General features: G+C 41.1%; 1 protein-coding gene across 5 annotated transcripts in view; it reads right to left on the reverse strand.

Moving 5' to 3' along the window:
* The window catches only part of fsip1 (fibrous sheath interacting protein 1), a 62241-nt gene that overhangs the window by 11792 nt on the left and 33021 nt on the right, over window positions 1–17428 (reverse strand). For 3 of the 5 annotated variants that reach the window (XM_035406434.1, XM_035406408.1, XM_035406418.1), the window contains one exon: window positions 13592–13729. In XM_035406434.1, the coding sequence (XP_035262325.1) occupies window positions 13592–13729 (138 nt within the window). Of the gene's footprint in view, window positions 1–12272; window positions 12402–12718; window positions 13372–13591; window positions 13730–17428 lie in introns of those variants that run through there. The other 2 variants (XM_035406443.1, XM_035406427.1) reach the window with 2 other exon arrangements.

Consider the following 17428-nt stretch of genomic DNA (forward strand, 5'->3'; position numbering starts at 1 on the left):
GCTAAAGTATTCGCTCTTTCTTTTATTATTTGGAAAACTTATGAAAATATGGAGTTGGCAGAACAAAGAGGCCCATATGTTACAGGACCCGAATGCTTAACATTACAGATTTTCTACATCAGACAAGATGCATGCGCTGCATTGGGAGCGAATGCCAGTCATGCCTCAGGACCAAATATAGCGCGCCTCTTGTGCGTCCGCCTGTTTTTTTTTTTTTTTTTGTCCGAACACATCTGCAGCGTAATGGGATGTCCATCGCTGCAGCCTGGGTGCAGAAGCGACTCCACGAAGACCCAGGATTTAATCCATGACGCCCGGCCTAATTCGACACCCGCTGGCTAATCCATGTTGAAATGACTCGACAGTATTGTGTGCCCACATGAGGATACCAGCTGGGTCCCTCAGGCCTTATGCTTCTTATGCATACTTCTTATGCATTTTATTCTAGTCTTTCACCTTGGGGGAGCTGAATTCTCACTCTCATTGGCCAGGTGTTCAACGTGATATTTTTTTCGATGTTTACTAATGTCTTCACTCCATCAGCGATCCCAATGAATGTCAGGTAACCTCTCTTAGTCGAGTCCAGGCACTTCGGTTATCAGTTACGCAATCAGGACCGATCTGGCTTCGCGCCACAGCTTGGGTTAATAAACCTTATGTCAACCTGAAAGCTCAATTAGTCAAACGTTGTTTTTATCAACAGATCCTTGCATAACGGCAGGACATGTGAACTGTCACATTTTGCTGTGGTGTGTCAGGGAGGTGTGCTTCCCTGTCCTGTTTGTTCAGTCTTGGTACCAGGGCAGGAGCTGGTGAAAGGGTCACAGTGTATCTGGCAGGATCTCACGACCCTTCAGTTGCAGAGTACAGCCATTATTCCCTTAAGGTTATTGTTTTTGCTATGGTACAGCAGAGGGAAGGAAAGGTTTTATGGCCATTCCTGTGTGCTTTTTCAACGATTTCCTAAAGCCTGTGATCAGAGAGCTAATTATTTACATTCCACAAAGATCTTAACAGCTATGGTTCAGGGGAAAAGAACGGTCAACATAGTCTACCAACTTTCTTCTACTGAAAGTGGTATTACTTGCATTTCATACAAGCGCTCATTTCTTGTTATTGGAAAACTGTTACTGAATCGTGCAGAATATGAAAAAACACGGATGCCAACAGAACACTGTATGTGTGCCTCTTATGGCAGAAAGAACAGTGGTACTTCAAATGAACTTTTGAAACCTCAGAAGTATTAATCAAAGTTAGCGAGACATATTAGCACACGGAAGGTGAAAAAATAAAGTGAGACTGACTCAAGGGCTTAGAAGACCACGTCAGGAATGTCAATTTGGAACGACTTCAAACTATATGTGAAGCCTAAATATTTTTCTTAGTAGTAAATTGTACTGAAGGTGTAACAAACCAGATCAACTGACCAGGGTAAGGAAATGTACAGAAAGAGAGAACCGTTGATTTACAAGTTCAAGTAATAAGCTTTTTATAAATGTTTGAATAGTTCAATTGCCTTTACAACTAGGGATTAACTGCAATTTATGGATACTTCAAGGCACTAAGTTTAAATAAACTGAATATCAAGCGCCCGTGTTTGGATATTTAAGGTAAACAATGACATAAATCTATCATAAATGTGTGCAACAATTTGAACAATTTAAAAGTGTAACAAGAAACATCCCATATGCGTGCTTCTCGTTGGTAATATAAAGGACATTTTATACCATTTATAGATAAATAGTAGCACAGCAAATCATCACTATGTGGGGATTCTACTGTTTTTACAGCCTCCAAAATCCCACAAGCCCTGCCTTTCTTGTAAGACAAGCAAGAGTTTGAACCTAATTTACTCTGACTTCCTCAGATGTGGCACATTCACATAAATCCAGACTAGAAGGCACCGATAAAATGACCGGTGCCTAAAATATAAGTCCTCCTTGTGTTCTTTCCTCAGTCGCATGAACTCCATGATTACTCCTTTGACCCACATGCCTGTGTAGGGCTATGTGTGATGACATGTTCAGCTCACTGAGGGTAAAAACACTGCAAGCTCGCAGAATGTAGGTCAAAACACCTTGAGGGACTGATGTGATGTACAAACTTGGTTCTGCCCTGACACCAGTTAATGCACAGCATACCAAACTTACGTCATTACATTTAACAAGATGTTCCGAGTAGAAGGCAACACAACATCTATAAATTAAAGGAATTTTCTGCTTGCCACCTTAACAGTGGGGTGTGGGACAGCAAATAAAACACTAAACATTTAAGGAAAAAATCATGATGGGCATCAACCCAGCCTGGCTGAAATGAAATAGTTTTATGCAACAGTTGATATCTTGATAACATCAAAAGTTTGTCAATGTCTTTGAACTTTATTAAGTGGGATTCCTTGCAAAGGTTTTGATACTACTCCAGTGGCTGTGACTAAACAAACTTTTCAGGCAAAAATTATCTTATATTAATATTGATTATTGGTTTATTCACAGCTAACATAGAACAACAGATATAAACAAAATCATGCTTATTTTCAAGAGATGCAGGAGAAATGGAGGAGGGGCCAATGGCAATGGAGGAGACTGCATAGGGAACATGGGAATGAAAAGAGAGCCGTCTACAGCTCACCTGAGTGTGAGACTAATCCATCTTCACGAGTCACAGCTGGCAGCCCTGCCAGCAGCTGAAAGGGTACAATGTCCCTCCTCTCTTACCCCTCCCTCCCTCGCAGACACACACAGGAATGCTCCCCTTCACACCGCCACAGTCTTACCAACGCTGCAGCTGGCGATTAAGCATATAGCTTCAGGGAGGGGGATATGAATGATCCTTTTGGAGCACCGGGCTCAGTTAAGGCAAAGAAAAATATGCCAGTGTTTCACAAGAAGTGCTAAGAGCGTGCTCAGACTAATTTCCGTTCGATTCCATCACAGAGGTGGTATGTATTCGCCTGTGGTGTATTTCTGCCATTAGTGACTGTGCTAGGAAGATGGCCATTCTCAAATAAAACATCTACAGGGACCCTCTTTCAGTAGAAGGTCTGATGACTGGCCAAGGCAGCAGTATGGGCAGACTTGGGGGTCTACAACACAGGGACAAGTTCTCCCTCATACTCTCTCCCTCTTACACTATGGCCAGCTGTTGGCTTTGACAGAACACCAAGGTTGCTATGCATCATCACTCACCAAGATTTCCACAGTGTCTTGATAAGAGTAACTGCTTATGTTTCTGCTTAAAGATATTTTGAATCATTGAGTGGAAGTCATGTGAAACCCCACTGGATTTCTTTGAGCTAAATTAAAGGTCTTAAACAAGGTTTTCATAATAGGTTTTCTTCTCCTGCAGTCCACTCAGGTCCAGTGCTTTTTGCTGTGCTTTCCCCCTACAGTAGCCTGTACCCTCGCATCAATAAAGAAGCAAAAGTATGGGTTACTGTACTTCTGTAGGCTAATTGTGGCTCCAGAGATCAAACAATTTGTAATGAGAAAGTAGGGTGACTTTAGAAGATTACAGAGTCTGATGATGTAGTACTGATGTCTGATATAGTATGTTTCAAGTGCACCTTAAACTAATTGGAGGGAGGGACGTGCCTTTCATCTGCCTGTTGCTACAGTAAATGTGTATCTATTGCTAATAAAATGCTAATTTTAAGTTCCTGTCATCTGTTTTCACAGGCCTAGATAATACAGTTAAGACTTCGCTCGGTGGAGGGATCAATAATTGGGCAAATAAAGTCTTAAGTGAGCTGAAAATGAAAAGTTTTAAACTTCTCTCTCTTACCCTCTTCTCTCTCATTACCCCTCTTAATGCGATCATACGGTGCAACAGGTCTGAATGCTTCTCTTACTGGGAAATTAGTCTGAAGTGGAGCCATTATTCAATAATTATAACAGACTGCTGACTTCTGACAAACGTGAATAGTGAAAATTGGCCAAGATTTCCTCAATGACACCAAGCCAGCTGTCATACCTGATGGAAAATGCATGCCACTGAACATGGTCATTTCAATACCACGCAAGTACTCTGAACCCAGAAAATGTACATGTGTGCAAAATAAAAAGTGGACGTGCATTTGGCGACAGGAGGATGCCAAATATATATTATTTAAAAATATATTATTGGATAATAGAGACAATTCTCGACCCAAACTTTCAACATAAAAAAAATTATGTTCCAGGTGTCTTCGACTGACATCGATTAACAGGACTGACAGCAGCTAAAACAGGAGACAAGAGTTTATTTTGGATTTAGTCACAAGGAATAACAACTGAATGAATGCTGTGAAAATTAGCCTACATTTCTGTTCTGAGATCCTGGCAAATAACATGCAAACATTTGAAAATGTTTCTATAATAAGCCTATCACTGTGGACTGACGATAGACTGATGACAGGCTGAAAGATCTGCACTGTTTTTGACCTCCGAGTACAAATATTTGGCATTATGCCATCTTGTCGTATCTTTGTTACTAAATCCAAAGTGCAAGAATTTCCGTTAATTTTACAAAACTGCTAAGTGGACATAAAAAAAATATTATACAATTCAGCATACAAAAGGTTACTCTAATGATATAGCACTTCAGCACTTTGGAGATTTGGAAATCAAGAGTTTTTATAGTAAATCATAAATATTACATTCATTTATCTCAAATTTTCCACATCTACTTTTGATTTGTAACATCGAAGACATGTCATGACTAGACCAGAACATTGCAGGAACATTATATGCATACTTGTGAAATGGCATGAATGAAAACATTAAAGTATTTACTGCATGACATGTTGAAGCTGCGTATTTAACATTTCTATGTATTTATTTAATGACTGCATAAATTATAAAATAAAGCATGGGCAAAACTAGTACTTTGCGCCTGTAGGGTTGAGACTCATGGTTTTATGCGTATTGGTGAAGAGGCTTAAGATGAGGCCTATACAGACTAAGAGCTGATAAACAGACACAGCAGGTCCAGCTGCAGGAGCTATGCCGGGTCAACATGAAGAGGCGTATTGTGGCGGCGTACGGGACGCTGGCCCCAGCGAGCGCAGAAGCCGTGATCCAGGCGAGAACTGCTAAGAGGATTAGTAACATTTCCTAGGCGGGGTGCCCCGAGACCGACACCCGCCTGCCAGAGCTGCTGCTGGTGAATCAACAGCTCCTCAGACTGAGGTAATGCAAGATTGGATTTCAGGAGGTCCCCCTCACCGACGATATGAACAAACGTTTCACCGCAGCAGACCATCTTCTACTTATTAAAGCTCTAATCAACCCAGGGCAGTGGGGTTCAACGATGTGGCCCGCTGTGTGTTACAGCATATTAGTGACATCCACTTGTGTTTTTACAGTCCTAATTACATTTCTTTCCCAGCGGGACTTCACTGGAAGAAAAAATATTCAGCATTGAAGATGAGCTGCAGACCAAGCGCTGTTCATTGGCTCTTGGGTCAGAAATGTTTCTGGAGGTGCCATATCATGATAGTGCTCCTCAGTCCTCCCCAGGCCAGGGTTTTATTGGTTTTCTTGTCATGGATGCAAAATCCAGGAGAATTTTTTCCTTTCTCCTTTTCTCTCTTACTTTGCAGGCTTTTGGTTTCCAGGCGGGCCGGGTAAATTGAGATAATCTTGACTAAATTAAATTTGAAAGTGAAGCCATGCCACCCCCAGGGCCCACGAGTGATATAGCAACAGCTTTTCTCCTGGGGTTTTTCAGGGAGGCGTTATGGACATTTGCCTCTGACCGGAGCAGTGTTCCGTCCAAGAATTTCGGAAGTTTAACAGCACAGTGGTCAGGCAGTTAATCTTAAATTAGATCAGCATTCCAGTTGATGTCTGGCTTAAAAGTTATAAAAAGCGTGGGGTACATTACACTTTTATAAATTTAAAAAAAAACTAAAAGTGAATTCAGGACAAACTTTTAGAAAAATGTTCACCGTGTAACTCATCAACATCAACAATGACTTCTGTCACCATATAAATGCAACCAGAAGTCACGGCTGATGTACGACATGATGCCATTACTTTTACACTACAGCTTCAGGGTAGTACATTGCAAAGCACTTACTGGTGGCTGTTCTGTATTACGAAATAAAGTTATGGGTTTATTTGTAGATAGCTCTACTCAAGCCTAGAATGAAGAATAAAACTGGCATAAAGTACATAATATAATTCATCACTCCGCTGGTGGCTTGCCATGACTCAACATAAGTGTTTTATCAAGGTGAACGCTATGCCAACAGCTAATGTCATTTGCTGTTGGAATCTGCATACAATCTACGCATCAAGAGTCCATCTATGAAAACATATGAGCATAAATATGATGGGTAAACTAAACCATATTTCAACTCTCAAATGGCGTCCAAGTCTGCAACGTCCAAAAATGTCTTGAATGTGTTCAGACTCAAAAAGTCAAACTCAAGACTGGCCAATTAACATAAGCATACAAGGACCCCTCACAGCAGCTCAATGAACTTTATAGCTGCCTTGGCTAGGGATGACCTGGCACAGCTGAACTCCAAAGTTTTCCCCTGTAATGTTAATAAGGTGGGGGCATTCAAACAGGCCAGACAAGGCTTTTAAGCTCCTTAGTAGTCATCACCATTCCCGACCAGCACCGTCCCAGAGGAAAGATGAACCTACTAGAGCAGAAAATCTAGAGCTGGAGAGCTACAGGGAACAGCCTATAAGATATTTTGAATCTTTATTGTGACTATTTTGCCAGACTTGTTTTGTTTATAATTGCTTTGCAAGCTCTCATTCTAATGGTGAATAGGTTAAGTAACCACTGTCAACCTATGTGGGGGTTGTTACAACCCTTCCTTTCACTAGCAGAAATGTCACTTCATAGCTTTAGGGAAAAGAAAACAGAGGTGAAACAATCCTCAAACTCAAGACTTCAGATCACAATCCCTGTCAGTGTCATCCTTACAGAGAGGCCTGCTGCTGGCAGCACTGGGCTATTATACCCTCAGCCGTGGCAATTAGCATGCAAATTTGACAGCGAGAGGAGCCAGGCTTAGCCTCGCACGGTGTTGCCGTAACCAGGCTGCAGGGAAATCGTTGTGAAGCAGGCACAAGTCAGGCCATAACTGGCTGTTTTCTCCAGCTTCTCCAACTGATTTAGCATCAAATGAAGCTGCTGTGTGAACCAGGGCTCGCTGTCCAGAGGCAGAGTGGCCAGACTAAATCATCATCGCCAGCTTTCCTGTCCCATTGCAAACGTGCACTTCAAACAATATTCCTGAGAGATGACTCAACTTTCTCAGCTGTCAATGTTCATCTGCTGTGTAGGTCATCATTATTGGGCTTTTGCACCAAAATGGATAAAAGTATATTGTTTTGATCTATTTTTGAGACTTTCGAGCCAAAATGGCTGTCAGCCTGTAGTAATGGGATGAGTTCTTCTTTTTCCTTCTGTTTTCCTTTCACATGTACTGCTGTCATCATCACATGACTGCACTGATTTGACACAATTATTTATAGTATACGTGTATGGAATTTTGCTCGTGGTCCAAGGTCAAACCGTATTTTCTACAAACATCATAAGTCTTCTGACCACTCACCCACGCATCTCTTACACCCTTATTATTGATTAAACATGTTTATTAGGTAAAGTTTCTGCATAAATTGACATATTTATGCCTTTATGAATTTTGTCACAGCTCTTGGTGACTGGTCACAGAAATGCTTAAAATACTTCTTTCTGCATAATATAACAGGCATGGGCATTTTATCGGCACTCAATTACTCAATAAATATTTGCCACATCCAACAAGAATTACCTCTGAATATAGGCTACTTTTTTTAATAATAGTCATCAAGTCAAAAAAAACTTTCGCGCTATCTGGTTTTGTTATATGGCCACAGTTGACTAATAGGTGACACCAAAATTTAAAATTATTGTTATAAACATTGCAGCACTAAAGTAAAACGACAAATACACTAAGTATTTATATTTCAAAACAAAGGGACATTGAACGTACAGGTGCAGGCATTCAAAGCCTGTTAAGTATTTTACATCTGTATCAAACTTTTAACTGATGGCACAGAGGAATTCCTTAATTCCCACAAACCACTGAGAACTGTTACATAAGAACTTCTGCTTCTCTCCCATTCAGTAAAATCTCCATAATACTATAGACTGGAAGGGTATTCAACAGCGTGAAAAGACTGAGTAGGAGGAATTAGAGGACTCAATGCTGTCAATCTCTGCCTTAAACGATGCACATTAACATACCACAAAGTTGAGAACAGTAAAAAAAAAAAACTTGGCAACTGAAATCAAACCCTGTAAAGTGAAGTAAGGCAATCAAAGAATATATAATGCATATATTTGGGAAAGTAATGAAGCAAACATTTCCTTCTTCCATTTCCTACAAGCGTGTAGGAATGTGAAATACCGTGTGTAGAAGCACCCTAAATGCATTTTCTTATTCAGTGATGAGGTAAAATTGAGAGGCAGACATTCTGACTTAAATTTGTTTTTCCCTAGTCACAGCTTAGTTTCAAGTCTCTGTTCCTTTATTTAAAAGCATACTTAATTTACTAGTAGACATGGATCATTTCAAAGATGCTGAATTGATTTGCCCATGTAGTGGGTTCATACAACTCACTGGGACTGAAACCATAACAGAAGAATAGTGACATCAAAGCGCAGTGCAGCTCTAAGACATCAGTGCATTATAGGTTCCTTTCCTAAACACACTGCCGGAACAGGCAGAAAAGGGTATTTTCGTGCTGAAGTTAAACATGCAGATCAAGTACTCCACATCAATGTTTTGGCTGCCGCACAGTAATTGTTACGTGTTTGCCACGCGGCCTCAAATTACCCTGCATGTTTAGAGTTGCGTTTGTCATCTGATTTTCACAACAAATAGCAAAAAGGTCAAAGGCACACTCGCGTGAGTTTAGTTTGGAGAGGGCTCTTTATTTTCCCAGCAGTTCAGTGAGACGGCCGTGAGAAGAATCCTAGCCCGGTGCTAAGCGGGTCTGCCTGTGGAAACCCCAGGGGCTTCAATAAAGCGCGGAGAGGCTGGAGGGCCCGGGTTCAAAGCCTCAGCACCCAAGCCTGGTCCCCCACACTTGTTGACGCTCCCAGCCAGGGAAATAAGCCTGATCCCGGGGGGGGGGGGGGGATACAAAGTGCCGCTGGTGTCGAAAGGCTGCCACCGCACCTCTGAAAAGCCCCCCCCGTAGACAGCAGCCAAAGCCATCAAAACTCACCGCTGAGGGCTTCACACGTTGGACCCTGAATGGGACACAATAACTTCGATACACGCGTCACAATGAGCCGCAGTAAGCTACGAAGAGGACAGCGTGCGCTCGTACCGCACCAAAACCGCAGGGAATACCCAGATGCCAGCCGGGCACTCGAAGGACTTGTACTCATTAACATGTACACAATCACGAGACGATTCAAAATGACCCTGATACCTTATTTTCGTGAGTTTAAGATTCAGTCATTGTGAACCGCAATTCAGCGTTTCCATGGCCGCATGAGAGCACAGTTAATGGCAAAGCCGGGCCGGTGAGTGTCGTGGGACACGTGGGAGGTCAGGACCGCAGGCAGCTCCGCTGACAGCTGCGGTTAACAGACGCCCGGCTGACGGTGTGAAGGAATGCTCATCAGCGGCTCCTAACATCATCAGTGCTAGACTACATAAATAAGCCCTTTCAGCATGCTGTCCACTCCTCCTCTCCAATCATGCCCTGTCCCTCACTGACATGCTCCATCACTGTCCTGCCGACCAGCCACCCCCGCAAGGCAGAAAAAAAAAACTAAAGCCCACGATCTCCAGCTACCTCTTGACAGACATCTCAAAGGCCCCATACAGCCCATGTGCTTTAAACCATTATTTAAGCAACTACTGGGATTTAAGGCACCCAGATGAAAAGTCTACCTCATGCTTGAAACACTTGATGAACAGGATGTTCAAGATGTACTCGAGGTTATGCTCGCATTTAGCTCCCTGTTCAGAAATTTCATGCTGTTCCCCAGCATTTGGAATGAGACATAATGGGGATTTGGACAAAACAATCCCATCTACAAGGCAGTGGTCTGCATTCAATAAAAAAAAATACCTCTATAATGACGCATTGGCAAAAAGCAAACAGTACAAAGTTGTCAGCACCTAGAATTCAAAGTTGGTTTTTAAATGTCAGTGGGCTGATTTGCTTAACCTACATAGTACTTTTTATTGGAAAAGTGCTGCTTTCATTCATTCACATTATCCTTGGTATATGGTTCAATGTTAAGATTTGTTCACGCTTTCCCTGTGAGGTATCTAAGAAATCTACTTCTTCAAAGTAAATTTATGCTTTTTAATGGGATAGAAATATATGGTAATTACAATCCTGACCTGTGACACATAGTCCATTAAATATTAAATGCCTGTAACAACATATAACATATTCAGTATCTGGTATCATCTCATATTGGGGAAAAAAATCTAAATAAAGCATTAGATGAACATTGACCTTAGATTAAGCATTAGATTTTGTAACTAAATCTAGCACAAGTAATAATTATTTATGCAAGATAGCTAGCCATGAAATAACCTGTGAAGTCAACATGGCTTCTTCATTGCACTTGCAGTCACTACATTCACTAAGGAAGGCAGAATATATGTTTTATTTTATGTTTTATTCACACGTTACTTTATGCAATTCATTCAAAGGGAATGATGTGCATTGATCAAGATTTTAGCTTTAACATTTGAGACAATTCTCATCTGTAGTGCCGGGGCAGGTCAAAACAGAAAGTACGATCTAACATTACCATGTACCAACTAGCCAGATAATTAGCTAGATAAAAGACATTATTTTGCAACCACGCAGCCCACTAAAATTATGCTAACATTTGCTCAGTTAATGGAGAGCAAAAAAAATCAATAGCACTGCCTGTGCTGTATGTCAGTTAACTATCCTTTATTTAGTTCAGCCTCATCCTTAAAATGTGATGTTTGTCTCCAGTCAGTGTACATTACTGTCTGGAATGGTGTGCTTTCATGGCATGGTCAACAGTCTACTGTTGTAACATTCCGATTCTATGGCTGGTCAGTGGTTTCAGAATCCAACGTGACCCTGTGGCTTGTAATTGAAATGTAAAATAACTGCATTGTAAATTAGCTCCAAATCATCACTTGCCTAATTTGGCAAGTGGCCAAGCAGTTTAATTTGCCTGGTTTTATTTGCCCCAGGAAAGCAGGCAGGCATTATTGCTGAATTTTCCATGTGCGACATTTTGACAATGACCCAATTTAAACAGATGACAAATGTACAATAGACCTTTGACAACCCTGTCAAGCAATTACATTTTAGAACCAAACCCAAAACTGACTGTACTAACAAAAATCTACATTCATGATAGAATTAATGAAATGTAAATAAGGTACTGAACGGAGAACAGGACGCGTCTTCCCGCAGGAGCATTAGAGAACGGCATTTAGTAGGGAGTGGAGGAAAGGAGCTTTCGCCAAAACACTGTAGGCTCATCATGATGAGCCCATTTGTGGAACACTTGTTGTTTTCTTGCTTTTGTGCTGAACTTAATCGCTGCAATTCAAAGCAAATACGGGCCTTAGACACCACAGTAAATTTACAAGTGAGCACAAGACAAAGGCAATGGCAGCACCACAGCACAGCGGTCATCTTTAAACACAAATTGGAGGGTTGTTTACACAGATTCTGTTTAGTTAGAGGTGATTTGGACTGAATCACAAACACTGCTCTGTGCTTGGTATTAAAGAGAGGTTTCAGTCCAAATGTCAGCTCAATGCTGGTTAATTTACACAGCGTGCCAGGATGAATCAATTCCACGGAATTGTCTTCATCAGTATTATACAACATGCTATCAGGGAAAAAAACAATGAAAACTGCTTTCAGGCATTAAGGTCAAACAGATTGTATCCTGCTAATAAAGTATACAGTTGGGTGGTATTTTTGATTAAAATGAAATGTTATTTTAAAAAAGACTTGAACCAGTATACGGCTACAACAGAGGACCAAAACACACAAAAGTACTGGGAAAAATAGTCAGGCTATTGTGGTGAACTCCGGAGTGAGATTTCTCTTTCTAAAGGAGGTACCCATTGTGAAAACATGCATATAAGTAGGTGGTGATGAAGCAGGTATTTCTTTGGGTGCATTGTTCAGGATTTGTAAGGGAATGCCCTTTGAACAATGACACGGCGAAATTGAGGAATTCAATGCCACTGCTTTCTCGCCGCACACTAAATGAAAGTCACAAATGTCAGCGTACGCAGAAAACAAATCCATCACCCTTTGTCCGAAGAACATTCCTCCATCTGACGCTTAGCAACGGGGGCTTTGGGAAGCGCGGCAGTTGTGTGTCGGCAACGCCACGGAGGCTCTGCACAACGAGACAGCGCTGAATGGTTTCCAGGGAACCTGGAGGTGGAGGAATTTGAGAAGGTATCTCAGCAAGCTTTTAACTGCTGCTGAGGATCCCCACGCATGGGGTCAGCAATGGGATGAAACGGCATAGAAATGAGACCGTTAAGTCTGTTCGGGTGTGTAACTGCCCTCCAATTGAAGGCATTCTGGAGCCAAAAAAGGTCCACCAAAACAAAGGAGGGTATTGTTTTTTTTATTGTCTTAGGGCTTTTGTTATTTTACAGTGTGCCATTTTTAAACATAACACTGAAAAAATAAACAAAAACGCTTGACTGTAAATGACACAATGCATTACTAGTACATTATTAAAAATCCCCACAAATGTTACTTATGATTGCATCACAATCAATTAAAAAAATTATTCTTAACCATGTACAAGAAATGCCTGCAAATCTGACCTCGATGGGATGAGAGGAGAGATGGACAGCACAAGGTCGCTTATGCAAGCATGTACTATATTTCCAATTCAAAAATACAGTAAAATTGCACTAAAACTGCTGACTATGTTTCTTCTTTTGTACAAAGTTCTCTCCTCAAAGACACAGTTCAACTCTGACCAGACTTGCCATTCCACTGAGACAGGGAGGAAGATGATGAAAATGTTGGACAGGCCTTTGCATTTTAAAAGTACATCGCACGCAAATGACAAATGGACTGACTAAGCAGCGGCCGCAGCCAAGGGTTTATTTAACTGAAAATGCAGGTCACTCTAATGTTAGTGCAGCTGTTGAATTTGGTTGAACCTTCGGTCATTTCTCAAGGTCCAATATCATAAAATCAACACCGTAACTGAGAACTGACCTCAAATGATGGGCTTTTCTTTATCGGACACAGGGGACAAAAGTACAGTAACTGCACGCAGGAAACATGAGCATGAGCACACCCATACATGCACATAGCCTTTGGAGTTGCATTTTAGCGAGATAATATTTATATACCATCTGCACATTAATGGCAGTGCTCTCTGTAGGAAAGAAAACAAAAATTAAAAAGTCAAAAGAAAGTTCACTGGAGGGAAACTGACAGTCCTATGCCCTGGCAACACACACACCAAGTGCTCATATGATAAGGACCACATGTTCCTTAAAGCTTTTGACCAGAACAGTGCACATGCAGTGGAAAGGCAGTGAATGTGGTTCATTGGAGGTGGGCCCTCGAGGCCCATGTGGCTGTTCGGAACTCACCGTGCCGACCTGGTCCTGCTCCAGCTGCTGCTCTATCTCCCTCAGCCGCGTCTCCTGCTCTCGAGTCACCCTCAGGTCCTGGAGAACCTTCTCTCCTGGCAATCTGTCACCTTCGCTGTCCCAGCCAGCCCTGGGGCCCTGACGCAGAACAGACACCGTCGTTTCTCACGTGTACCGGACCACTAATCAGACACGTGTGTGCAGGGATTTATTTATTAGAACAGGAAAAAGTTGACATTCAAAAGATATGAATCACTTGCACTCTGTGACTGGCTGAAGTGCTTAGATTTACCGATTCAATACATGAAATTTTGCCCAAATCCGTTCAAATGAAAAAAGGCAGATCTTCTCAGCAGTGTGTGCAGCGTATATGCCCAAGCGTTACGTCTGGTGGTGGCACGTGTTCCCATGATGGTCCCTGGAAGGCCCTTCTACCAGGTACCAATTGGCTGCTGTAACATTCTCCATCAATCAAGGAGAACACAGATGAACACCTGCTCTTCTTGGAAAAGCGTGCTAGTAGCCACTGCTGAATAAAATGTTTAATAGGACTTTTGTAATACATGTTGAAAACACTGTTAATATGTGCCTATGCTAAATTTAAATCATTCTGAAAAGCTTGAAAAATGTGCACAGACATTGTCTCACCCGTATGGAAAAACAGTAAAATGAAAAACACCCAAGAACATTTGGCGAGTGAAATTGCACACTTTCTGGATGGCTCAACTTTACTCCTCAAGGGGCCTGGATATAAATCACACATATATGTCACGTGCATGTAAATGAAGGGCCCCCATTCTGCATCCAAACACAGTGGAGAAAATGGGTCAGAAGAAACCTGCGCAACACATCTCTGCAACTCCCCGGCGGTGAGAAACTAGAGGAAGCCTGAGCTATAAATTGTGGCACTGTGACCTGGAGCTCTGAAGAGTGGGGGAAAGGACAGGCACTCCTGTACAGGCATGAGCTCGGATTCCAGACAACGGCCTCTCCCTCCCAACCCAAACATGCCACTGCGACAGTGAAGGCTTCCATCACAAATTACTGCAGGTCACAGACTATCTTGCAAACAACCAATTAAATGTGCCAGGTCCCATCTGCAGCTGCAGTATGGGAAAAGTATTTCATTTATTTCCAGGAACCAAAACTTTAAAAAAAAAAACATACATTAGACACCAAGATCATTATCACATTCCACAAAAGACATACTTGTGACATTGAGTACTAATGAAATGTTAATGGTGGTGTCAGCCGAGAATTTTCTTTTTAAACGGATTGAGACTGAAATCGTTTTGCCTTTATTTAGGCTACATCACAATCTAGGCCTACAAACATTTTAAAACTGTGTTGAACATTATTGAGCAAGATCTAGTATCATACTTGGCCAACATCATTACTGTTTTTGAAAACAGGACCACTGAAAGGTTTGCAAAGCCTTAAAATAAAACACCAGGTTCACTCCTACACTGACTAATGATTCTCAGGTTCTCAGAAATAAAAGCGTACAACAAATTGTTTTGATGCATACCATAGTTTGTTTAGATCAAAGAAAAAGTGCTTGTGATACTGGTCCATTTGGAAGATCACTACGGTTATTAATCTATTTCTGATGAACTGTTGCAATCACTTCATAGCATCTGCTTGGACACCAAATATTCAGAGTAATTCTGAGACCAATTTCACAAAGAACATTGGTTGCAAATTTATGCAAACTAAATGAAGACAGAAGGGTAAAATGGGGATTGTTTTTATTTTTTCAAGTTGTGAAAAAATAAGCATGCTGAAAGAAAGGTGTGGAAAATTTTACAAAACAATTTTACATAATGTTACATTAATTTGGATCATATACAGCAATATAAATTTCAAAATGGATTTCGGTACACTCTTCAAATGCCACCACTTCCTTCTCTGGAAGGCAATGTTGGCAAGCTAAATTTGAAGCTTCGGAAAATGTTGCTGTTAGATTAGCTTTTCAAACTCACTCAGCATGATTTTTGTGAAGCACTGCAACCCAATGTACGGTTCTGCTGTACTGGTACGTTTAACAGGCTCAAATAATAGATCAAAAAAACCAGGAAGTCTACTTTTAAAACCTTCATCATGCCACTAAATACAGTCTAGAAGAGAGTGAAAAGAAATGAAATATTGGTTAATTTAATTTTTTATAATTAGCACTGCTGCCTACAGCTGTGGCAACTAATCCTGAAAAAGAGTAGCATCCATTTAGGTTAGATGCGATGTTGTCACTGCTTTATTTTTAATTTAATTGAAGATTTTGCATTTGCTGTTCAGGGATTTTCAGCTTTCATCCATGAATATTCAGGCTGGAGAGACCGACTATAGAACCCTTAACCTCAAAATAGCTGAGCCAAAGCAGGGGATATCCTGCTGTAACATTATTTCATATAATTTTGCAGATCACTATTCTTATCCACTGCTATGGAGTTTAGGTAAACAGTTCAGTTCTCAGTGCAAAGTACACACTTAAGTGACCACAATTACAGCTTGGGCCCAAGCATTTGAAATAAACATCTGACTACGGTAGGAGGCTCCAAGCTATCCGTTGGATTTTTCATGACCCTTCATGACTTACACTGATTTTCCCCTCTGTCTACTGCAGTTCTGCATGTTTCCTCACTGACATTTTACACAGTGACCCAATGCACGCACTTGATGCAAAAGGGTGTTTTCCATTTGTTCTATTAGTTATCCCTAGCCCCAGAAACCTTCAGATCACTTTTAAAAGGACTTTTGGCATTAGTACTCTCGATCAGCTCGGGGAGAGACAGTGTCACAGTTAATTTAGCACAACTGGAACGAAACATCTAATCATGAATTAGGTACAATGGTTTACATAAAGTTGTTAATCTACATAGGATCTGTAGATGCACCATGTCGTTGCACTGACATCCATCAACACCAATCAGCTATACATCTTTTGTTAATCTATTATTTGGAAGATTAAGAAATGCTGTTCACTGACCTTAATGGACTCCAAATTTTTTGTTATTCCAGCCCTCTGGCTGGACTCAATGCAATCTGATTCTCATTAACTTGGAATGTGAAATGTCTGAAACTTAATACATATTAAAATGAATTACTCACAATCACGTGGTGAGGCTCCTGTCAGGGTCATCACAAAATAAGCCACATCCTAATAATTCACCATTTCTCTGTGTAACAACACAAAATCTTGTTAAATACTAAAATCCACTACTTCATATACATATCTGATATTGGTCTGTACATACATATGTATGTCAGCTATTTCAGGGGGTGGGGTACAACTTTGTCCAGTTTTCATAAATTTTACAGATTTATAGTTTAACTTTTTTTTTTTAAATAGGGAGAACACAGAATAGGCTGGGACAAGTGGCTCATTCATAATACTCCAGCCATTAAAACCACAAACAATGCAGTCTGCTTTCTGTTACTGGCCACTGCACAAACTTTGACAATGCTAACCTTATACCAGCCATCTGCCTGCGTAATTACTATACTCCGCGCATCTGTGTGACCAGCATATCGGGGCAAATTGCACTGTACGGAAGTACAGGGTTTTCCGTCAAAGTAGTAGTGGTTTACTTTCGTGGTAGGTTTTAACAGCAGCTGATAAATCTCAAGACTTTTCTCCCTCGCTGAATATGGCCCTTCTGTTTGTATTATAAAGAACACTTTCTCTGTCAGATGCCAGCTGGTTTGCTTGTTTTTCAGTCAAGGCAGTCAAACAAGCATATCATTTTAGGCATTATTTTCATCTAAATGGTGCCTGTATAACTCCCCACACCAGTGGGATGATGGCTTGTTTAAAACACGGGTGTCACTAACCTGCACATA

This window comes from Anguilla anguilla, chromosome 1, assembly GCF_013347855.1.
Source record: "Anguilla anguilla isolate fAngAng1 chromosome 1, fAngAng1.pri, whole genome shotgun sequence".
In the NCBI taxonomy this organism is placed as follows: domain Eukaryota; kingdom Metazoa; phylum Chordata; class Actinopteri; order Anguilliformes; family Anguillidae; genus Anguilla; species Anguilla anguilla.